This window comes from Thamnophis sirtalis, unplaced genomic scaffold (assembly GCF_051295495.1).
Source record: "Thamnophis sirtalis isolate CommonGarterSnake01/CBP01778 unplaced genomic scaffold, rThaSir2_p1.2 scaffold_8, whole genome shotgun sequence".
Classification (NCBI taxonomy): domain Eukaryota; kingdom Metazoa; phylum Chordata; class Lepidosauria; order Squamata; family Natricidae; genus Thamnophis; species Thamnophis sirtalis.
The window spans coordinates 39,470,460-39,496,354 of NW_028261388.1; the positions used below are offsets into that span (position 1 = coordinate 39,470,460).

Here is a 25,895-nt window from a genome sequence, read left to right on the forward strand (position 1 = left end):
GTTATGCTTGGGGATATTTTGCTGCGTTAGGAATGGGATAATTTTCCATTATAGAAACTAGAATGAATTCAGCTTTATATCTGAGACTTTTACAGGTTACCTCAGTTTAAATGGATCAAGAAAAGATTTAACTAAAAATCACTGGTGACTTTCCATTTTTTTTTACTACTGGTTCATTCACGCGTGCTGCTTCTGTGCATATGCAGAAGCGTCCAGGTGTGTGGGCAGAGCCTTCCACTGCCGCCACTACTGGTTCGCCTGATCCAGGCCTATTCTTGAGCAACCCACCTCTGCTAAAAATACAAATGAGCTCAAAAATAGGAATTCTAGAAGTAACTTTTAATATAAATTCGTTGATAATATGAGATTAATTTAAAATGAGGACTACCAATATAATAGCAATTGTTTTAGACAATTGTAAATAACAAATTCTTTCACTAAGAATGTAAAAAAAATGTTTCCAGTGTATGTTACAAGTCTTGTCAATCAAAAGATTTTTAATAGCAGAAAAGTAGTTAAAGGCAAATTCCAAAAGAGTTTAAGAGGTGAGGCTTGGCAGAATTTTATGTCTGTATTGGTTACATTGCGGCTTAATGGAAATCCCTCAACTTTCTTCCAATTTCTGCAATTTATATATAGGAACAGTTGTCTGGAGTACAAATAGGGGTTCTCACAATCTTTCCTTTATCTGGGAAGATTTAAGATGGCCAGAAACTACCTCCTGATTGCTGATCTCACCGCAATACTGTCTCTACTCTTTTGGAGATGCCTAACTCACCATGAAACATTACCAGAAGATAAAAAAATTATTGAAAGTTCAGTAAAAAAAAAATTTTTAATTGGTAATAATAGGAAGACAATAGCAACAGTATTTAGACTTACATACTGCTCCATAGTGCTTTACAGCATTCTCTGAGCAGCGTACAGTGTCAGCATGTTATCCTCGGAAATCTGGATGCCCATTTAACCAACCTCAGAAGAATAGAAGGCTGAGTCAATCTTGAGCCAGTCAAGATGGAACTCCTGACTGTGATCAGAGTTAGCATGCAATACTGCATTCTAACCACTGTGCCACCATGGAATGTGCAATTAAGTTATTTTTACATGTAATTAGGGCTGGACAATCTTAGAAAACATTTTAGAGTAACTACTATGAATTCAGATAGTACCTCTGCATTACTAATTAAAGCAGCTGCATTCATGCTTCCACATAAGCCTGAAGAGATATGCTGTTGCTTTAAGGAGCTGAATTTTAAAAAGCCTGATTTAATTGAAATTTTACACAGCTCCGATACACTTTTTCCAAAATTTTAAGCATGAACAGTTATAGTTATTGCTAAGTTAGGTAGAGATTGATCCAAAGAAAGAACACACAGGTGCCTTTATCAACCTTCAGCATGCTATAGCAGTGTTGGCAAACCTTTTTGGCACTGAATGTCGAAACGGGAGCATGCGTACTGGCCACCTGGTTTTCTGGTTTCTGGCGTGCATGCACACATGAAGACCAGCTGGGTCATCTGCATACATACGTCGGAAACTGTAAGAGCAGCCGCTTGGTGCACATACATGCAGCGGGAAGATGATTTTTCGGTTTCCAGAGTGTGCATCGTACAGGCTATCTGGCCTTCCGGTTTCTGGCATGCAAACATACACAAAAAACAGTTGGCTTCTGCACATACACGTGCCGGAAACCCAAAGATCATCATCCCAGCACATGCATAACACTGGGCGGCTTCTCTTATGGTTTCCAGTCAGTGGTGGGTTTCAAAAATTGTTCGAACCTACTCTATGGGTGTGGCCTCCTTTGTGGGAGTGGCTTGCCACCCATGTGACTGGATGGGAGTGGTTTGCAGCCCATGTGACCGGATATGAAGATGCCGACGACACTTGTCAGAACCACCTTAAATTACCTCACACACAGCACTGGCATGCAGAAGAATATGATGTAAACTTGTTTTTTAAAAGGCATCTTTGGTTTGCGTTAAAACAACTTCAACACACACAATGTTCTGATTGCACCACAAACGCAGTAGTCATCCTTACCTTTCACAGAGGTACTGAGTTTTATAAATATGAGCATGATAGTGTAGAATAATCCTATCCAAGGACCAGTGGTGGGTTTCAAAAATTTTTGGAACCTCTTCTGTAGGTGTGGCCTGCTTTCCGCGTCCACTGGTGGAACCTCTTCTAACCGGTTCGGTAGACTTGACGAACCGGTTCTACCGAATAGGTGCAAACTGGTAGGAACCCACCTCTGTTTCCAGTGCTCTAACACACATAAAGACCAGCAGGCTGGCACGCCAGAACCCCGAAGAGCAACAGAAAATGGCTCGTGTGCCCAGAGAGTTGGCTCTGTGTGCCATTTCCAGCACACATGCCATAGGTTCGCCATCACTGTGCTATAGTATTAAAGTATACTTTAATTAAAATGGATTAATATTATAACGTTATAAAGTCATTCCGTGGTTTTAATATATTATATTGTTAGTATGAAATATAATATTGTCAAAGAAGATTAAGAGTGAGAATGCCAAGGATATCTTCAGTAGCATTAAGCAGCATTTACTAATTATCTGCTTCTTTCAAAACTTCTATAATATTTATTTCTATGGTTACTCTGCTAAAAATATCCAATGTTCATTTAAATAGTATAGAAACATGCTATAAAAGATATATAACATTCACACAAGATTCTTTTTTTGTTATGTATAAAAATATGTTTCTTATTTTTACTAGGCTCTGCAACCGATCATGTATCCTTGCTTTGAATTTTCACATTTCTCTCAAACACTACATGTAGCTTAATTCTTCTTAGGAACAACTACACATTGCATGTGTAAATATGTGAGAACAAATCAATAAGATATTTACCAACTGAAGATGCATTATCCTTTTGTTTAAGCCCAATGCATGTAAAAAAATCCAGCTCCCGAGCTACCTCTCCTCCAGTGAGGTTTCAAATACTGCTCAAATATGCATTGAAAAATCTGAGGATGAGAAAAAAACTGGAGAAGGGAAATTGTGAATTGGATCAGGTGTAGTGTATTCTTTTTCTAGTTTCCATCATTTTGTAAGTAATTTGTCTGTTTATGGGTGCAATCTTATACACATTTAGGGACGATATGTATGATGATGGCATGGATAAAAGTATGTAGCATGGCCTACCTATGCTAATTGTGTGAGCCTGTCTACAGATATGATAACTTGAGTAGGGAGTCTTATCTGTAATGTCCCGTCTTTGTGATAAATTCATTGTTAAATTAAGAGAACTGATCCGCGTGCGGACATTTATTTTTTGAACTTTTAATTGATATTTTATTTTTTGATGTTATTTTAATATGTCAATTATTTATTTATTATTAAATTTATATGTTGCCTGTCTTTGAGGAAACTGAGCAATTTATATTTTACTGAAACTCAAATTGGTGTAGTGGTCAAGGCATCAGGCTAAAGACGATGAGTTCTAGTTCTGCCTCAGGCACAAAGCCAGTTGACTTTGGGCGACACATTCTCTCTCAGCCCTAGGAGAAAAAAGAGCAAAAACCAGTTACGAAATCTTATCAAGAAAACTACAAGGTCTTATAGTTGTGAAAAGTCAAGGCTGGCTCAAAGCCACCAAAACAACAAGTGTTATTGTATGCTGCATTATGATAGCACTATCATTGATAGGCAATGATATAAATATTGAATAATAAAAGTAGTAAAAGCAATAGGGATCTCAGTATAAGACCCAATTCTTATTATGTTCACATACTTACATAAACAGACAAGTTAATTCCATAAATTACACTAAAATAAGAGCTTATATAGATAAGGATAAGAAAGAATCAGTGAAGATTCTTGTAAAATGGGTAGACATGTATATTTAATAAATAATTAATTAAAATGGGGACAGTAGAAAAACCAATTTATCAAATTACTATTATGACTCAGGTAGGAAAGGCAAGGCAGGCCTCTAGGGAGTCCTTTATTGCTCTCAATAAATGTTCCAGCAAATGGCCCTCCAACAACCAGTAAGACTCTACCTCAACGCTACCCTGAGGGCAACCACTCTTAAGTCTATCCTGCAAATAAAGTCCACAGAGTAGGAACATGCTCACAAGGCAAGGTCCAGGGTTCCAAATCAGTATCAGTGCTCAGGGCAAAGACAAGGTACAACGCAAGAGACAGTTCCAAAGACAAAGCAAAGAGTAATCAACAGTTCACAAGACTTGGCAAAAGTCCAAGAGAAAAGTCAGAAGGCAGTCCTCATGGCTAGGCAAAGCAACAGGTGAATCCAAACAAACAATTGTTCCTAGTGAAGACTAACTCCCAATGGCTTCGCCTTAAGTCATTCCAATCCAGGTGTTGCTTGTGAGGAGGGGTGGGGGAGCATTCTCCTGAGTAGCCTTTCAGCCCTTCTCTGAGCTTTTCTACATTCCGTCCTCTGTGCCTTTGCATGGTGTGGAAGAGGCAGCTGTTCTTCATTAGAGGAGATCTGCTGCTTATCAGCACCACTGCCTATCACCAGCCAATCCTCCTGTGTCTGTGATGGCAAGCAGTGCTCCGTCTGGTCGACCACCTCCTCCAAAGTCTGAGGGGCTTGGGACAGCATCAGCCCTTGGCCTCTCCAGACATGCCAAGGGAGATGTGCCATCCCTGTCAGATGTTCCAGCTCCCAGTTCCAACTCCTCCAAACCAGACTCTGATGGGGCCATGATAATTATTTTCCAGAGTTCATTGTATAAGTCAGGTAGCAATGTTATCAAATGTTAGAACTAGAAACGCTTCCTGGTTGAAGCTTCCATCATTCTCTTAAAAATCTCTTACAACAAAAATATTCTTTAGCTTTCTTCTTCTTTCCTATCCTGGTGTGAAATCTGTATCAATTCTGAAATAATAAATAGGAAAAGTGATAAATTGGGAATGCTGAATAAAATGCATTGCTAAAACGTTCCATGACTACATGAGTATCTGATGCATTTCGGATTGCTTTTTTCTTATTCAAAGGAAAATACATATTCCAGTATTTAACACAAACAGCTCTTCTGTTCTCAAAGCTCAGATAAACAACTACTCTCACTGAAAAAAACTATTCTCCCACTCAAGAAATCTTGGATTTTGTTTTGGGAGACAGGGATTTACGCTGCTGACAATCTGAAGAGAAAAAATAAAACAGCACTAGCAGTTTCAAAACTGTATTGATTTACTTATGTACATATTTTAAATTGGTGCGTATTAACTAAAGCACTGCTGGTTGGGTTTATGCTTCTTGCTAACCCATAATGCAAAAGTGTACTATTTCTGGAGAAGGAACGTGTAAAGGACTGCATTCTAAACAATTGGTCTAGGGCAGCGATAGCTATCCTTTTTGTCCTCGTGTGCCGAAAGTGTGCACGTCCGTGCCCACACCCATAATGCAATGTGTGCATGACACCCCCACACATGCGTGTGCATGACACATGTCATGCATTTTGGGCCTAGCAGGCCTCCCTAAAGCCTCCTGGGACCAAAAACAGGAAGCTGGGGGAGGAACACGTGTCCCTGCCTGGGCCACCCTCTGCCCATGCACACGCATCTTCCACATGCGCGGCTGAGACCTGAAAATCAGCTGGTTGGCAGAAGGCGTGGTAGAGCTGAACTGGTTGATGGCTTGCGTGCCTACAGAGGCCTTTGCCTGCCACCTGTGCCATTGGTTCACCATCATGGGTGTAGTAGAGAAAAGTGAAATGAGAATGGACAAAAAGTAAATTTTAATTTATTTAAACAGAATACAATACAATTTAGATTGTTCCATTTGTATTTATTAAAAAAAACTTTTTATCACATTAAAAAGTAAAGTTTGGCAACAAAATTTGGGCTGATTGGCAGGCTCTACCAAAGGTTTGGTTGAATGGGGGCTTCATTACTAAACGAGAATCAAACAAAACATATTATGAGTTAGCACAATATATAAATCCAATAATGCCCATAAATGAGGGCATTGAAGTTCACTGTTAATTTCCCTTTCATATCATCTGTTTCAACTTGTCTTTGTAAGCTGAATCATGAAGTTTGGAAATGGATGAGTAATGGTGGGTGCAGACTGAGTCTTAAGAAATATTGAGAAAATCCCAATTTTGTGCATTTCTACAATGCCTAACATCAGTTCAAGAGCATTTAGTCAGCTTATAAGAAAGCAAAGGTCAGAAGGAAGAAAAAGGGCAGTGCCAAATTGTTAAATCAAAGTAAGGTATGTTTCATTTGCATTATGGAGGAATGATTTTCTTCTCCCCTCCCCCGAATCTCCTACAGCATTACACTACAATGACTCAAAATATATTTGTAAAGAAAACTTGCAAGATCAGCTGAATGGATTAAAGCACAACATTGTCTATTCATTAATGACACCAGGAATCGCCTATTTTCACTTCCTTGTAAATTGCCTTGCAAGCAGAAACAGAAGGAAGCTTCTGCCGTTTTCCGGGTCCTGCTGCAACATGTTTATATACCATCATTTTTGCAGCATGCAACAACGCATTCATAATATACGGTATTGCTCTTAAAGCATAAAGAGAGAGAAAAAATGGTTGTCAAATGTTATCCATATCTTTAAAGTATGTAAAATTGCATGCTTTGGATTTTCCATGTTGGATAGATCTTCTGCAAACTTTTGTGTATTATGGTTTTAATCTTCAAGCAACCTAGAGTGAAGCAGCTGATTGGGATTGCTCCAAAATCACAGTTGAATTAATTATAGGCATTTTGTTTGCTCTTAGACGCATGGAAACATTTGTTCTGAGCTGTTTGCTCTATAAACTTGTGGCATTATAAACGCCGTCAGCTTTCAGTGCCTCCCTTCGATGAATTCCCGACTGAGTAACGATTAATAAGTAACCAATAGCTGACCTAACTGAGTAGAAATGCAGCAAGGCTAGCTTTTGCAGGATCGCAACGATTAACGAACGATTTAAAGGGAACACACACCATGTGTTTTCCCTATAGCCCAGTTTTGACTTTCTTTGCTGCCTTTTGGAAAGAGGACTGGGACTGAAAAATAAACCTGCTCCAGCTTGAACGGCAGTCTTCAAACTTCTCTTAGCCTGTCCAAATAATGCCCCCCCTCCCTTTGTTTCTTTTTCTCTTCCTTTCTTCCTTCTTTCTTTCTCAGTAGCCAGAGGCTTTCTCTCACTTTGCAGGAGGAGAAGGTGAACGAGAAAGGTACAAAGAGAAACGCGAGGGAGAAATGGGAGGCGGACGCTGGGAAAAAGGGCAGGACGGGGAGGCACTGAAGAGGCGGAGCTTCCAAGCCGAGAGGAAACGCTCGGCACCCCCTGCAGCAGCTTTGAATAGAGAATGAAGCCCGAACGGAGACGCCGAGGAGAAGGCGGTGGCAGCAGGCTGAGGGGAGGAACCCGGAGCGGACAGGTTAGTTGAAGTAGCGCCAAGCGCGGGGCGAGAAGCAAAAAAAAAAAAAAAAAAAAAAGGCGGCACCGCAGCCGCCGCTGCCGAAGTCTTGGCTGCCGACGCGAGGGGTGAAAAGAAGCGGGGCACGTGGAGTGGCCAAGCCGTGGGTAAAGGAGTAGCCGGAGAGAGTGAACAATCAGGTTTCGCTTCCTAAGTGGCGGAGCTTTAGCCCGGACGGTGCGTGCTCTTTGCCTTGGTACACGGTCTTCTGGATGCGCGGACCGTCGACTTCGCTCGCAATCTGCCGGACTCCAGCCAGATGTAATCTCGGCAGTTGACTGCTTCTCGTTTTGCTCTTGTGGCATTTCGCGGCTGGTCCCAGGCTCCACCTCCCCCCCTTGCTTTTGCCAATAATCCGTTCTTGCAGAGGGCGCCCTGTTAAAACCCTTCTCTCCAGTTTGAGAAAATGGGAGGCGGCTCTCTTGAGTAAGAGGTTGAAACAATAGCGGGCTGGTCTTTCCTCGTTATGCTGATGCTCTTGGGGGGAGAGAGAGGGCGGGCCGTCCGTCGCTCTGATGAGCTCCATTTCTCCAATTCCGTCGAATGTCCCCTTCAAATTCTCTGCATCCACGGCCCGTAGAGGGAAAATTCGGAGCAACAATTCAGTTTATTCTCTTCTTCTGCGGTATAAGTTTTCATGTCTCTTTCCCCCCTCCCCCTTCCTTTCTTAGGAAGAAACAGATATCAACTCTTGGCACCTGAGAAAGGAATCCAGACTGAAGACCACCAGCAGCTGAAGTGCCATCTTTTGGTTGCTTGTTTGCCCCTGAACAGTGAAGCCAACATAGGGGGAAAATAATCTTTAAAGCTTTAGTTACCAGACCTTAGTGTGCCTCCCCCCAAGGAAAATTGACAGACTCCAATTCCTATATGCAATGATTGATCCTTTGGGGACTTTCAAAAATGTCAAAAGAACTTGCTTAATCGTCTAGATTTTATCATGCGCCACCAAACACCTATTTTCTGAGTCAAGAGGTTATTCTGTCTTGTAAGATGGAATAAATGAATCGATTTTGGGCACCTTTCTTGTTTCCAGGAGGACATATCAAGAAAAGGAGTGCATGCCAAAGGTGCTATAGAGGGAAAAATAAAAAGTAGGATTTAGAAGAAAGGCAAAGGAATCTTTTTGAAACAAAGATTTAGCCTCTGAAGACAGTTCTACATCTTCTGCTGAGCCTGGACTTCACTGATTCTACCCCCACCCTTCTTTTCAGTCATTTTTCCTGTCCTTCCACTATATCAGAATATTTGTCTTTGGAGATATAAACCAGTTGGTATTTTTGACAGCAGAAGATAAAAGAATAAGGAAGTCTGCAAGTGGGAAACAGTGATGCCTTTTTATCTTCTCTTTACTACAAAGATGAGGTACCTTCTGCTGGAGCTGACATCTCTCATGCTTCTGGGTAAGAAACTGCTTATCTCTGTCAAAAATCTGGCAGGTTTTAACTCATCGTTTCCTTTTTTTCCCCTCAGTTGTGTTTTCTTATATGATTGAACAGTTCTATTATTGGGGTGAGGCTGGAATCAGAGGAAGAAAAGGAACTTATTTAACACAATGGATTTAATTAGATTATAGCTAGTACAATGTTCTGTAACTCTTTCTGAACAAGCATATGAAGTTTGGTGAGGTTATTGAAAGCAGTGTCTTGGCCTTTTCTGTTGTGCCTCAAACAGATTTCTGTCTGGCTTTTTAATCTGAGTGTTTGATATCAGGATCAGCTGTGAATTCAGCTAGTAGTGCATTTAGGAGGTAAGAAGTACCACCTGGTATTTGATAAGTATAGAAACAGTAAAGGAACACAAGACTTGAGAATGTAGAAGCTAGATGTTTTTTGCTCATGCTAATGTGGCTTGTCACTATATTGCAATAAGATAACTAAGTATCTTGCAATATAGTAAAACCCAATTTATCTATGACATAAAGATCACTGGAGAAAATGCTAGATACATGAAATTTACAATAAAAATGTATGTTATGATATATGTATTTAATTAAAGTGCTAAAAATCTTATCAAAGGAAAATTCTGCAAATTTCCGTAATGTTTACTTCCAAGTAAAAAGTGTGTAGCATTGTAGCCTTTGTTTCTAAAGAAAAAATAACAAGCTATGCTTTACTTTTTGCAAAAAGGTAGAAATCTGGCTGAATTAAAACCAGAAGAATGTTATCTGAATACTTAGTAGGGCAGTCTCTGCCTGCCATCAAGTGATTTGTAGCTGGTATGTATTTTAAACATCTGCATATCTTAAAAATGGACAAAGTGAAAGTTCATGTAGTTCTATAAAGTATCAGAATTTTTATGGTTAAGAGATAGACTTGTCCTTGTATTTATTTCATGGAGGCAGTATATAAGTTAGGAGTGGGGGAACACATTCAGATTTCCAAAGTTCATGTACATAGTTTGCCAATTAGATGCATGTGGTCTGTTGAATAAAATTGGATATAGCAAAATTACAGTAATAAAGATTGATTCTGATTCTGGATATAGCAGATAATGAAGCCCCATCAACACAGCAGTGAAAAATGCCTTCTGAATAAATGTAGTAACTACTCTGCAATTGGTGAACTTTTTAAAGAAACTGTTTATCAGTAGTGATTTTTTTCTAAACTGTTCACACCCCAATTTATTACCTAGTTGTACATGGTTGGTATAAATGACTACAAATAATTGTAGATACAAATTATGACATGCACAGTAACATCACAATGCAAATCCTACCCTCGTAGACATGACTGGCTGACAGGGTTTGCATCATGATGTTGCAATGTACCTCTCATCATACATCCCTCCTTGTCTACAGATGCTGGTGTGGGCTGGTAAACTTGTAGGAATATGTCTGTTGAGACTGTTAATCATCTAGGTCATAGTTGTCCCAAAGTCACTTTTTCAAAAGGCAACTCGACTTCCTTAGTTTTTTTTCTTGAAAATGTTTTGCTTCTCATCCAAGAAGCCTATTCAGTTCTGACTGAATGGTAGGGAATGGAAGGTTTGAAATTTCGTGGAAATAATTGCATTATTATTGCCCAATTGCTTTAAAAATGAATAATATTGTAACAAATGTTCTGCTTGAGCCACAATCTTTAGGCATACTTTTATTAAAAAGTAAAGCAAAAATAAATCTTACGTTCCAGTGCTGAAATATTTCTCTTAGAATGGAGCCTAAAGTTGTAGCCTGCAGACAAGCCTATTGTAATTTGAGAACTGACATTAATAAATTAGAATGTTTGTTTATTAAACAAAGGCAATAAGTTTGAACATTAAATCTTTCTGGTTTAAGAACAGTACTATTCTAAACAAAGCAGTCTAATATCAGATTCTTGTTCTGTCCGTAACACTGGTGTTACAGCAGAACAGTAGAGGGCTCTGTATTACTATAAGACCTAGTTTTTCAAATGAGCAGAAAATTCAGGGGTCTGAAAAAGGCTTTAAAACAAAAGACAAATATAAATTAGTTTCAACTTCAAGGGTAAATGTCAATCTTTTAAGCGTCTTTCTGGGAGTACTATAATTCAGTTTAAATTAACTGTCCCCCTTGAATAGCAAATTGCATGGCTACATCAAAGCAGGCCTGTATAAATCTCAGTTCTTCAACTCACTTGATCAAAAAAAGTGATGGTGATTTTAATACATACATACATACATACATACATACATACATACATACATACATACATACATATTGCCCGCCACTTTTTTTTTTTTTTTTTGCAGTTTTCAAAGCACGGAGGACGGATGCTGCTCTGGGAGTACGCTCTATGGTTATATACTACCATAGAGCGTACTTCCAGAGCAGCATCCATCCTCCATGTTTTGAAAACTGCAAAAAAAAAAAAAAAAAAACCAAGTGGTGGGCAGCACCAGCAGCAGAAATGCCCTGGCTCTGCAGGTACTGTAGAGTTAGCCAAGAGCATCGTGAGCCTGCAAGTCGTGCGATTGGGGAGTGAAAAAGCCGCTCACGCAACCCCTCTCTCCAGCCAGAGCCCCATTCACTCACCTAGGGGCATTCTGAAGGCACAAAACCATGGGAGGCGGAACGCAGCGAACAGGTGCTCGGGTTGCTTGGTGCCTTCTGGGTACTGCTAGATCAGTCAACGGCACTGTGCCTGGCTGGAAAGGGGGGTTGCTGGGTGGCTGCTCACGAGCGTGGTCACCTCATGGCTGCTGTGTTGCTGCTGCGACAGCGCAACACAGCCATTCAACCCTGAGTCTGTGACTGGCTGTTTGGGAGCCCACTCGCAAGAGAGCAGCTGCCCGGCAACCCCCCCTCTTCAGCTGGGCACAGTGCCGCTGACTGACCTAGCAGTACCCCAAAAGCACCAAGCAACGCAAGCACCTTTGCCCCCCACCTCGTGCCAGCAGCTTGGTGCTTTCAGGATACCGCTAGGTCAGCGAGCTCTGCCTGGCTGGAGGGGGGTTTGTCCAAAGGAATTATTTTCGGGGGGGGCTAATATTTTTGCCCATCCGAAATATGTGGCAAGGCTTTAGTTTCAGGACAGGTCGTATTTTCGGGGAAACACAGTATATACATACACATACATACACATACATACACATACATACATACATATGGTAGATATGGAATATTATCTCTGTGAAGAGTATCTAATTCTTCAGACATCTTCAGTCGGCATGTTAAACTGATATAATTTATAAAAGGATTTCATATGGTCTGAAGGCCTTGCTATGTTCATCTCCCCAGAAAACTTCAGAGTTGGGATGGATTTGCTTTGCTTTCTTAAAGAGAGAAAATGCATAATTTCAAAATTAAAACTTTAACTTGTTCTGTTGCTTGAATTTTCTAATGATTCAGAAAAGATGACTTTGTCCAGAGCGTTAATTACATCCCATAGAATTTAGAAAAATGACCATAAAAATCTATTATAATTCATATTTGCTTATGATTTCATAAGCCTCTCTGAATTGGAAGTGAAATTGTGAGTTCTGAAAGCAATGAAATATGATGGTGTAATTATGGGGAAATTGCAACTCTTCCCTCCTGCTCCCCATAGTGCAGTGGATTGAAAAGTCTCATCTGGCATGTGGGTGTTGTACAGAGGATACTGCTGATTTTCTTTTGCTTGCACAGCAGTGCTTCAATTCCAAGGCTTTAAGAAAGTGGCACTTGATCATACTGAGTATATAATGGGGAGAAATGGGGTATAATATTGTAAATAACCCTTGCACAGTAATGAGACTGTAAATGTTTCTGTCAGGCACCGCTAGGCCCATACGTGTTTCTAAGATTGACTTCTTCCCATAATACTGGTTCTGATACTAATACATGTAGAGTAATACATAGAAAATAAAGCACCATAAACTTAAAGTTACAGAATTCATTTTCTCCTTGTTGGATTATGAGTAGTTTTTGTATTTCCGTAGGCTCTCACCAGTGGCTAACACTATATTTATAAAATACAGTGTAAACTGACGGGATTCTCTGTATATGCATGATCTTTTCATCTGTTTCTATATTATGCTCACAGAACAATGCCAATAGCTGCTTCCCTGACTCTTAATAAGTAGTGGCAATTTATAGCAGCTGGAATATGGAGAGTTCGATTAAAAACTTACTTATATTGGTTGAATCATTGTCTCCTCACAATTGGTAACTGTTTGCAAAAATGTAGAACCCATAGTAAATCTTATATTTCTTCAAGTTTTGGCAAATACTATATTTTTCAGAGTATAAGACCCATCTTTTCCCCCAAAAAAGAGGGAGAAAATATGGGTACCTCTTTTACATTGAATACAGCATTTTTGGCCTACCCAAACCCCACCCCCTTTGCAAAAATGGATGTGCAGAGGTTTGCAAAATGCTCCTGGGACTGGGGAGGGCAAAAACGAGCAAAAATGAACTGTTTTTGCCCTCCCCAGGAGCACTCTACAAGCCCCCCAAAGCGGCTGCATTGCCTTTTTTTGTTTTGCAAAAATGGCCCATTTTTGCGAAAAGGACTGGGGTTTTTTGGGGGGGTTTTTTTTGCTTGTTTTTGGGCCCTCCCGGCCTCCCAAAGCTCTGCATGCCCTCCATTTTTTGTTGCAAAAAATGAGGCGTGCAAAGGGTTTGGGAAACCTGCAGAGTGCAACATCTTTCTTTTTAATTTATCTCTTTAAAATCATGGTGCATCTTATACTCCGGTGCATCTTATAGTCCGAAAAATACGGTAGGTATGGGAGGAAAACTAAAAAAAAAATCCCCCCCCAAAAGATAGTAGAACCCTTAGCCAGAGTTTCCATATATACTCAGGAATATACAATATGCATATATACAATAATTTCTATTTCTTGGAAACTTAAGTTTTCATTATTTTTAGGTTACAGATTTTACCTTTCACAACTTGAAACTGAGTACTGCATCACTAATTTGTTGCAAATGCCCAACAATGTCATTGAGGAGACTTTGAAACCACTGTAAAGAGAGCTTCAAGGATAGATAACAAGTGTTCTTGACTTTTCAGCATGTCTACCACAGTTGAAACTATCTACCATTTACTGTTTCTTGATTCTCTGTTAAGTATAAGAACAGCTTGCACAGGCAATTTTCAGATTTTGTGTCTGAATTCCTGCTGTTTTCTGTGATAATATGTAGGTTGAATACAGTCTTGAGAAAAAACATGTTTGTACCAATGTGCAGAAAATTAATGATTTGAATTTAATTTAGAAAATAGAAATTCTATTGAGTCTGAAAAGATGATGATAAGAGATAATGTTTCAGGACAGAAGTTTCAAAAGATATGTTCTGTTGACTGCCTATTTCTGCCTATTTCTATAAATTCTATAAAAACATTTTTTTTTTAAAGGAAAGTTGACAAACCTAAAAGTAAGCTAATGCATTCTGACATAACCTCTATGGAACATTTTTTAGACATTTTTAGACATTTTATTAAGATTTATAGGCCTCCCTTCTCCCTGCAAACTCAGGGCATTACCAAAAATCGAGGCTGCAAACCATTTTCTTATTTCTTGTGTAAGATTTCTACATTTTCTGGGTAGAGAATAAATTTCCTAGACACAACTGCTGTGTCATGATTGATCTGCTTCTTGTCACCATAACTATATATGGCCCCAGGACATTATCTAGCCTGAATTGCAACAGTATGACTAGTTTTCTTCTCTAAATTGCTAAAAGCACTTTGTAATAATCTGGGTGTGTGTTTTGACTCTTATCTTTGCACTGGTATCTTGATCCCTTTGTGCCGCTAAGCCCTTGCTTTTTTTAGGTATCATATTTTTCAGAGTATAAGACGCACCAGAGAATAAACGCACCAAGGTTTTGAAGAGGCATTTTTTTTAAAAAAGTAGGTAGATAGAGAGGGAGAGAAAGAGAGAAATACAGTAGGTAGGGAGAGAGAGGGGGGTTAGGTAGGTAGTTAGGTAGTTAAAGGGATATATATATATAGAGAGAGAAAAATAGAGAAATATAGGAAGGAGGGATGGAGAGAGAGGGTAGGTAGGTAGTGGGATAGAGAGAGAGAAATAGAGAAAGACAAATACAGTAGATAGAGAGGGGGGTAGGTATTTAAATAGATAGAAGGAGAGGGAGAGGGAGAGAGAGAGAAATACAGTAGATAGGTAGGGAGAGAGAGAGAGAGAGTAGGTAGGGAGAGAGAGAGTGAGAGAGTAGGTAGATAGGTAGATGTTTCCAGGTGTATTTATCCATGTGCTGGAGAAGGAAATCGCTGACGATCTGCAGCACCTAAGACTTTGTTTCTGCTGGCACAGCACCTGATCAATGTAATTCTCATCAATCTGTTAAAAAGCTTTCCAAAAGAGAAAAAAAAAGTTTTTGCACTCTGCAAACCTTCCCAAAACGGCTTGTTTTTTGTCAAAACGGGCCCAGTTTTTTTTTAAGGCATGGGGGCTTGCAGAGTGTTCCTGGTGGGTGTGGGGTCCAAAACTGAGCAAAAACGTTTTTTGGTAAAAGAATTGCATGCATAGCCTTATGGAGGCTTATAGAATGCTGCTGGGGGCGCTGGGGGAGGAAATGGCCCATTTTTTTGCTCATTTCTGCCCTCCCTAGCCCCCAGGAGCTCTCTGAAAGCCTCCATAAAGGTATGCACAGGCATTTTTGTAAAGAGCTTCATGAGGCAAAAAATGCTGTATTCAGTGTATAAGATGCACCTAGATTTTCAGTCTCTTTTTTGAGGAAAAAAAGGTGCGACTTATACTCCCAAAAATACGGTAAGTGTAGAATTTTATCAGATATGGGAAGGAATAATAGCTGTTTCCTAAGGCAAAACTGAGATTGAAGTTCCTCTCAAAAGTAATGGAAGTTTAGAGAGTATTTCTTTTTCATGATATTGCTGAATACATCTGTCCTTTCTTTTGGCCTTTTTCTGTCAAAATATTCTGCTCTTAAGTTTGCAAGGCCAGTGAATGTAATTGAAAATATTCTCAAAATGTTGTTTGCCTGAAAAGTATCCAAGGATACTATTGCAAAATTAATTAACATTAAAATATGCAAATCAGAGTTCTAAAAGAAATTAGGCATCTCATTCCTCTACTCGTTCTGCTTTTATGTACATATAAAGGGACACAACACAAAATGTAGTTAAGCCATAGATTTACATGTGCTTGTTTCTTCCACTCTGTTCCTGCAGCTTTAGATGTAGATATGGATGCAAATAAAACATTTATACAGAAGTTTAATTAGTGTCACAATAGGATTACAGATGCTATAATCTACAGCAGATCTGTAACCTGTTGAAGTTTGGTGCTCATCAGCCCTATCCAGTATTAACAGTCTTGAATAATGGTGAAAGCTGCAGTCCAACAAAATTGGAGGGCTATGTTTAAAGGAACCCATTCCGATCTAAATAAAAGTAATGAAGATTACTTTTAAGTTACTTTAATTACTTTAAGAATTTAAGGTTAAACATAATCTGAGAAATCAAAAAACTAGCTAGCAAAGTATGTGTGAAAATAGGAAGCCATGTGGTGGACAATCAGTCTCGGTTGAAAAAGACTTGAGAGCCACTTTGATCACCTACAAGCCTTTGAGTTAATAATAATATATTACTGTACTTGTTTCTATGAGCAGGGGGGAGTAACAAGAAATGTGTGTAGTATGTATGAGATAAATCATGTATTTATATGAATATGATCCAATTTGTTTGGATTGAAATAATGATAGGGTAATATGGGGCTATGAATTGCTATAAGATAATATAATGTAATTTACTATTTTATAGATTCTTTCTCTGAACAATGAAGTGCTAGAATATTGTTTCAGTATATACTGTTCATAATATCTGTTAGTCCTAAGACCTTTTCACTCTTCTTTACATCCTACAAAAATTAGTACTAAATATTGCAAATACATTACTAATATTTTGTGAGAAGAGAAGACCTACTGTCTGCTGGACTGACCATTAGGAAAACATCTTGCCTGAACTAGATTGGTCACACCGGGGATATGGGGAATAGGTTTGGAAAGAAGTTTCAGGGTACTATGAATTATAGAACCGTTAAATTATTTCCTAACTAGTCTGAATATTGTGTACTAAAGTGTTACTTATTATACTATATATATGGATATGTTGCTTAGTCTCACATTGAAATAGTCTTAAGATGTAAGAGGCTTTATATAATAGCATTAGCACTTATATACTGCTTTACAGTGCTTTACAGCCCTCTGTAAACAGTTTAGAGAGTCAGCATACTGCCCCCAACAATTTGGGTTCTCATTTACCCACCTCAGAAGAATGGAAGGCTGAGTCAATCTTCCTGAGTCAATAATATTTAAGAAGAGGTCAAATATTCATAATCTGCAAGCCATACTTCAAGACATTGAGTTTCTAGATCTGCATGCATATAAACATATTTTCCAATGTTGAAAATACTGTTCACAGATTATCATTCTTTGTTATACTAAATCAGAGGAATATATTCTGGATCAACCTTGGATGACTTTGGAGAATCTCTGTACCAAGACAAATAATGCAATATATAGTATGTCTCAGAAACTGGTAACAAGAAACATAATACCTCAGAAAAACTATTGGTATACTTTTCCTCTGTGAATTACCTAAATCCTTTCAAATGAGGAGCTAGTCTATCCACTATCAAATCTTGTAGCACAAATCCCATGAATTTTCAGAATCAATTATGCTACACAATTATTGCTCTATCAAAGTTTCTATGGAAAATTCTGAACTCATCTCGGTTGATGTGGCTTTAAATATGTGAAATCGTGCTGTATCTTTGATCAACTTTTGAGATGGGTGGTATTAAACTAAATAAATATTACAAAATAATGTTATCCACAAAGTGGTGAAGGATGTATTTACATTGAAAATGAAGTAGTGCTTTACAGGAACACCTTTAAATGTACAAATGAATCAACACGTTTGTTATTTTTCAATGAAGTTTGTTGCCAACGAGCAACCACTGATGTGATGTATGGAGAAGTAAACTTCATCCTACCTGTATCCTATATTACAATTTGCTCTAGCTGCAAGTTTGCTTGAATGGAAATCCTGTTAATATTACAAAAATAATGGATTATTCAGCTACAAAAATATAATTTTGAAGAATTAACAGGAGTGTTCCAGATACTGTTGGAGTCATCCACAAACACTGTATGAAATAATATTTGGCTTCTCATAAAGTGGCATACATTATTTGTAAACATATGGCTAATAAAACCTCTATTTGTAAGAAACAAAATTTATGCGATCTAGATAAATTAAATAAAACTTGATATACCGGTACATTAAATTACATTAAATCAAGCCATTTAAATTAAGCCATTCGGCTTCATATTTAACTCACCAGCCTAGAAATCAGGAGGCTGTGAGTTTTAGTGTTACCTTAGGCATGAAAGCTTTCTGGGTCTTCCTCTTTCATGTTGGTTTCTCTCTTTCTCAGCAAAGAAATCTCAGTCCAATTTCCTAAAAGAGTTGTGAGGAAAATAGGAGGAAGAAGGAATATTAGCTATGTTCACTGCCTTGAATTATTTATAAAAATAATAAAAGTGGGATAAAATTATTTTTTTAATGCTAGGGAAAAATACATTAAAGTGCAGTGTCACAGAAGTCAGAAAACTATGGATATCCATCTGGCAACATAGATTTCATATTATTACAAAATGTTCAACAGCATGTTTTGTGTAAATTGAAAAAGGGAAGAGATACTTGATACCTTTTATTATTTTAGCAATAGCAATGAAAATAACAATACTGTATAGCAACGGTCCCCAATATTTCCAATATTGGCTAACCAAGGGGGGTGGGCAGAGAGGATGGTTCCATATGACTAGTAGGCATAAGCGTTTGTCACTTACACAAGTGGAGCTGTGCACACATGCTGTTTTGAACAGCTGTGCCCTGGGAGCAGCCTGTGGCCTTGGGGGTTAGGGACCCCTGTTGTACAGTACAATATAAACAAACATAAAGCAAATTATTTTGGATTCTCTTAGTGATATTTTTATAGAAGTAATGATCGTTCTGTACAGATTATGCTATCTACAAACACATTTTATATATGATGGAAAATATTTTTAATATTAATATGTTTAATAAATGTTTTTAAATATTCTATAAATACTTTACTTCTCTATAAAGTGATATATAAATGTTTCAACAAAAAATATGAATACACTTCCAGTAAACTAGATTTTTTTATTGTTGTTTTTAACAGTAATGGATTGTTAGGCTGTGAGAGATTGTCTAAAATTGGGCAGATAAATGCATTAGCGGTTATTTTTTTCACTAAATTGGTATTGACATTCTCAGAGTGCTTTTTCCTGTTTCTGTATAATAGCTGATGGTCTTTTAACAATTTCAAGCATTCATGATTGAATACTTTTTAAATGAAAAAAGAATGAAAATAGTTTAAATGCAAATACAGTTCCATTACAAAAGGACCGCCCCTTTCCTTAGTCTTAGAAGACTTAGTCTTCTAAATGTTTGCATCTTTGGCTACTATTATCAGAACTTTAGGTGGAACCTATTGCTATATAAATGTTGTATGTGTGCATAAATGATACCAAAGTATGATGCTTGATTTATTTACCTCACAAACAAAATATATTCATTAGGTGACACCGAAGTATGAAAAAGTAATTGTGACAAGATGTTATTCAGCAGGTTCTGACCAGTTCTGGACAACTAGTGGTGGAAATTTTGAGTAGTTCGAAGAACTGGTCAATACCATCTCTGACAGGCCCACCCCCATCTATTCTCTCTCTCCCGAATCCCAATTGATTAGGAAGAAATGGGGATTTTGTAGTAACTTTCCCCTGGAGTGTGGAGGAAATGGAAATTTTATGGTATCTTTTCTCTGGAGTGGAGTGGGAATAGAGATTTTACAGTATTCTTCCCTCGCCATGCCCACCAAGCCACATCCACAGAACCGGTAGTAAAAAAAAAATCAATCCTACCACTGATTGTGACCCTATTTAAATTAACTGAGATGATGGGGTAAGACTGAGCACTTCATTAAGCTACTTGGGCTGATCAATAGAGCCGAGGTGGCACAGTGGTTAGGGTGCAGTACTGCAGGCCACTTCAGCTGACTGTTATCTGCAGTTCAGCTGTTCTAATCTCACCGGCTCAAGGTTGACTCAGCCTTCCATCCTTCCGAGGTGGGTGAAATGAGGACCCAGACCGTGGGGGCGATATGCTGACTCTGTAAACCGCTTAGAGAGGGCTGAAAGCCTTATGAAGCGGTATATAAGTCTAACTGCTATTGCTATTGCTATCTTGAACAGCCCGGTATACATCTCAAAAACTTTGACTCTCCTTTTCTCACTAAGCAGATTCTAGAAACATGATCTGCTCCAAAGAAAGATCTAATGGCCTTAAAATGTCATTCACCACAATTAGTCTGAAAAGGGTCATGAAACCACTTTATAATCCTTGGTCTCCACTGGTCCCCAGTCAAAGACATAGTCTACATTTGGAGAAGATTGGGAATAATACTAGCAATCATCTAAAACCACTCCAGGAATACAGGAAAAAAAATATCCAAGTAATATTAAGATTGAAGAACAAAATCTTTCTTCTGAAAGAATGATTTATGGCCAGTTGAATCAGAACTAGAACTTTTTTATATATAAGGATACATACGAGCATGTCATGCGGGAGATGTTTTGCTCAGTAGCTCATTGTGTGTTGCCTTGCATTGGAGAATTTTATAGGAGAATATGAGATTCTTTAATTTACTTCTATTTTCATAACTAGACTGGCTTTCAGATAATTATCTTGAACAAATATACCATGGCTTTGCAATGTACCTTTCTGTCAAGGAGAAAGGCAAAGGCATATTTAGGCTTAAAAGTATCAAATTTCCATGGATATATAGTACAGTATTAATTCATAAACTAATGGTAGGTAGTACCGTATCATTCAGAAGTTTTGCCCAATACAAAATAAAATATTTATCAAATTTATCCCCCAAAGGTGGAAACTTCCATTTTCTGAGATCCACAGTTTAAAGTATTTATATTTACATAAAATACATGATTTCTGATGTAAACGTAAATGCAAGATAGAAATTTGTCTTGATCATTAAAATTATTGGTAAATTCAACCATATTGATTGCTATTTATTTTCTAAGTTTAGAAAGATTATCCTATATGTTAGTGAGAGAAACCCTGTTGACACGTTGGCCTATAACATTCATACGTGGTGAGCAGCTTATCCTGTTTTCAAGTTATGCTGGTGACATAATTGAACAGCCAGTCTCCATGGCTGCAGTGCAGGTGTCTCAGCATGGCATCAATGTTCAGAGACTTCCATGTGTACTGAAACTGATACTTTTGAGCTCACCATGAATTACTTACATAGATGCAAAAAGTGTCAGCTTCTTCCATGTGCAGAAGCAGACTGTCTGTAGAAAAGTTATTCCTCATGAATGTGTTGATTCAAGAGTACTATATTTGTCAGGTTTTTTCTCAAATGGGGAGTTGGCATATCACATGTAATCTTTTCTTTAGAGATTTCCTTACCAATGAGTAGGAAGTCATAGCTGTCCTATGAGGAAGTCTCTTAGGTAGAATCTGCTTACTTAATTCCATATCATTCTCTCTTCTGAATTGCTGGCTTCAATCCAGAGTTTTCATTGCTCACCTGATACAGGACACTGGAAACATCTTATTTTTTGTTTCCCTACAGTCTTTATTACACTAGAGATACATTATTAGTACCTGTTGTGCTAAAAGTATTTTCAGCTAAAGTCTTGCTGCAACTGGATTAGTGTTCTTAGCCCAACTGGGTCGATATAACACCTATACTCCTTTAGAGATAGTGCAATCTACATTCTTGAAGAATATATCATAAATCCACAAATGACAGTTCCTAACATGGTCGTGCACTATGAACTTAGCCTGACTACAATAGATGATTCTGTTTGGACATGCATCCTCTCCTATTAGGTAAAATTATTCCCCATAAGCTTGACACCTCTGATTTTATTTGATCTTTTTGTTTCATTTCGGGGTAACATACTGCATAATAACCTAAAGTGCTACATGTTTAAAGGAGTCTAGGAGCATGAAGATTTATTTTGTCTGAGTGTCTTTTAACTAACATATATTAAGCAAACCTAATTAATGAGAGATGGAATGCAACAAGGAGAAAGATCAAGAAAAAAGCACTATCTCCTCACTGACAACTAATAACTTAATCTTGCCTGTGTGGGAAATTCTAATTAACCAACCACCATAAATCAGAACTTGGAAAAGCAGGAGGTGAAGAAGAAACATACCTGACTTTTGGCTGTATGCAAGCTTGTTCCAATTAATATATTTTGAGCAGCTATGACCAATAAGAGGTGAGGAGTGGCAAGGAAAGGAAATAATAACAGAGTTAAGAACTGGGAAATGCAAAAAATATATATTTTTTTCTTCCTTCTTTTTCTGCAAAAGATTAAGATGGCTCCAACTTCTCTTCCCGTTTCGCAGTGGTTGAATTAACTAAATTTAAGGTGGACCAGAACCTTGAAATAAGACTTGTATAATTAACTGCAATTTTGGAACTGGACATTAAGGAAGAACGAAAGACCAAGATGGCTCCCATCGCTCTTCTCCACAGCAGCTGAAGTAGATAAATTTAAGGTGGATCAGAGCTCTGAATTAAGAACTATATAACTAACTGTAACTTTGGAACTGGACATCATGGAAAGCTGGGACTTTGAAGAACTATGTGAAATTATAAAAAGTATGCATAAATCATTAAAATCAAGCCTAAATAGAATTCTGAACCCAGAGAAGCAGGTATTTAAAAAAGAAGGCAAAGAAGAATGGGGGCAAGATAATGAAGTGGTAGAAATGGAGGGAAATAAAAAGCAGACAAAAAACTCAATTGGACTTGGCAGTGGTATAGGAAAAATTGTAAAAGGGGAATGTGTCCCAACAAAAGGGAATAAAAAGTAGACAAAAGATGCTTTGGAGGGTGTCAGTGGCATAAGGAAAATTGAACAACAAAGAGAAATATAAAAGATCTTTTTGACAGTGGCTTGGGGAAAATTGAAGAGTATGGACGTGTCAAAACAAAGAAAAGGGAGAAGGCAAGAACAGAGAAGTGGGACAAAAGACTTACTAGGAAAAAAAACCAGACAACTAGAAATTATTATATCAGAAAATAAAGCTAAGATAAGGGGTTTATTCCTAAATATGACAATAAAATGGAGTTGCTAATTAAATAAAGGTCAAAGACATGAAATATGGACAAATATGAAACTGACATGGGGAGATTGTAACACAGAGGTTTGTGATTCACTTTGATACATGATAATTTAATTGAATTGCTAATTGATTGAATATGACAATAGAAGGACAAGTAAACATGGGTTAAAATATATGAAACATGGACATATATAGAACTTTTATGATGAATAACGTGAGATGTTTACCGCATGTTATTCTATACAGTAGATTAAGGGAATTGTAATGAACATTGAACAGTAAGGATTGCCATTTATAGACAAGGGTAATCTAATCCAAGATATGGAAAAATGGAGATGGAACATGTAATATACTTACAATGGGAAACTATTGAGATTTAAAGACAGAATCACAAATTGGGTGTGTGTAAGGATGTATAATTATATAAATATAATGATGAGAATAGCTGGGAATTGTAATCAGGTCTACATCTCGGCCAATATTAGGCTGGGGAGGTGGTGGGTTAAAAGCACAATGATTCTATATATACTTTTTTGTTCTATTTTTTTAAACAAAGAAGACATATGTTAAAATTAAATATGTATATTGAAAAGAAATTATAAATACCACCAACAAAAAATGGAGCTTGCTCAGAAGCTTAAATACATCAAGTAAACGAGATAAAGAGTGTGAAGTAGAGGAAAGAGGTAAGGGAATAAGAGAGGGATAGGAGAGAGAGCGGGGGGGGAGGAGGAGAGAAAGGAGTGGAAAGGAGAGAGAGGAGAAAGAGAGGAAGGGGAAGTAGTGAAGAGAAAGATGACAGAGGGAAGAAAGGAGGGAGGGAGGGAGGGAGGGAGGGAGAAAAAAGATAGATAAGGTATAAATAGGATGTATGGAGAGCAGAAGAGCCAATAATTGTTTTGGGTAGTTGATGGTAAGATGAATTGATGTAAACATTTAATAATACAATACGATGTTGGCTATGTAATAGTATACATGTGATTATATCTTATGAAAATGAAAAAAATAAAAATTTTATATATATAAAAAAGTATTCTTTTCCAATGTAATTCTCAGGTCAGGATAGGAGTGTACAATGGAGCCCATTAAAAAGTATGCCCAAGGATTTGGAAGTGCACTCAGATCTGGCTGCCACAACCAAAGACATTTACTTGAGTACTTGAGTACTTGCTTATATTTTTTTAAAGCCCTCCTCTTTTAAGCCTTATTTTATACTGTACATACAGTATATCAAACCTATTCTACTTCACACAGTTGGAGATGAAGTGTTCTGTTTATCACCTAGAGTTTACCTTAAATGTAGTCTACAGAAGAATACCATGATGATTAGTAACCTTGTTAAGAAGAGAAAGGAAGACTTCCCTTAGAAAATGAATGTTGCCTAAACAAGAAGAAAAGGGATTACAGGCTACCACAAAAGTGACTTTTGAGAGTTTAATAAATATTCTCTACAAGACATTTTGTGAGCCGTATCTTATAAAGGCAGTTCTTAAGTCTTCTTTTATCTTCGCCCTCTCTTTCTAACATGCCTGACCTTGCTATTTATCCATTTCAAGTCCTTGGAGATAATAGAACTTAGAAACTTACTGTGCTGCCTAATATTGTAAGAGGTGGTAGAATAGGAGTGCTTCTTCTAAAATCTTCTATCATTTCTACAGTTTTAAGAGTGTTTAGCTCCAGATTGTTCCAGCTGCACCACAGGGCCAGTTGATCGTTCTCCTGTCTATATGCAGATTCATCATTGTTTCGAATGAGACCAATGACTGTTGTGTCATCTGCCAACTTCAGTACTTTAACAGAGGGATCCTTTGAGATACAGTCATTGGTGTAGAGAAAAAAGTGTAAGGGAGAGAGCATATAGCCCAGGGAGGGGAGGGGGGCTCATGTGCTAGTTGTACAGGCATTCAATATTATTTTACTTAGCTTCACCTGCTGCTTTCTATCTCAGAAAGCTTATCTGCAAGTGTGGTCAGATATAAAAGCTTAGAATGCATTATTCCAGTGAACGGAATCTATTTGTGCTATATATATTTTCTAGTCAGTTGCTAGAAATTCACATGATTTTATTTTGTATACAGGCTAGTATGTGCGTGATAATCAACAAATTAATATGCTAGGATTTTCACTGAGAAAACCAGTACTGTAATTTTGAAATACCATTTTTTACTCTTGCTGATCTTTTCTTAATGCATGTTAGAGTATTTTTTTGTCAGTCTGGTAAAGATATTTAAAAATAATGTTTTTTCATTGAGTCGGTCAATATTTTTTTATTCATTGATGATTCGTATTTAAATCTGGGTATCTTGGATATATTAAAATTAGTAAATAAAATTTCTGTGTCCTTTTTAGTTATGTAATCTTTGCCTTTTAAGGTTGCACATATGGAATGTGTAAAGATATGAAGGTAGATCAGAGCTTATGAATGTTTAATTTAGCTAAGTGTAGAGGAGTACAGAGATCAATACGAAGAAGGAAGAAGTTATTAGGTAAGGACCATCTTAATCCTGGAATGAGGAGAGAATGTGAAATGGAAAGAAGATGCTTATCAGGCTGTCTAGATTCTAGCTTATTAGAACCTCTGTCAATAGAGTTCCACTGGTCTTTGGTTAATTTGTTTCCTGATGAGGCTTACCTCAAAAGATTCAATACTAGAACAATTTAACCTGGAACAAACCATTTTGTTATGGTGAATCATTTTTACCTGTGAGCGCTTGTTTTCCCATTCAGTGAAAAGTGCATATCATCGTGTCATAGAATGTGCTTTTTCAATACAAACTGTCATGGTTAACCAAATTATTTCCACTTCAACTCATGATAGAAAAAATGACAGTTTTTGAAATTCTT

The 25,895-nt window shown here is 37.7% G+C and overlaps 1 protein-coding gene across 4 annotated transcripts in view; it reads left to right on the forward strand.

Annotated features, from left to right (window-relative positions):
• Positions 1-7,165: 7,165 nt before the first annotated feature.
• The window catches only part of IGSF3 (immunoglobulin superfamily member 3), a 103,019-nt gene continuing 84,289 nt past the window's right edge, over positions 7,166-25,895 (forward strand). Inside the window, exons 1-2 of one of the 4 annotated variants that reach the window (XM_087721490.1) lie at positions 7,166-7,386; positions 8,097-8,828. In XM_087721490.1, the coding sequence (XP_087577616.1) occupies positions 8,756-8,828 (73 nt within the window). In that variant the 5' untranslated portion in view covers positions 7,166-7,386; positions 8,097-8,755. The other 3 variants (XM_087721493.1, XM_087721491.1, XM_087721492.1) reach the window with 3 other exon arrangements.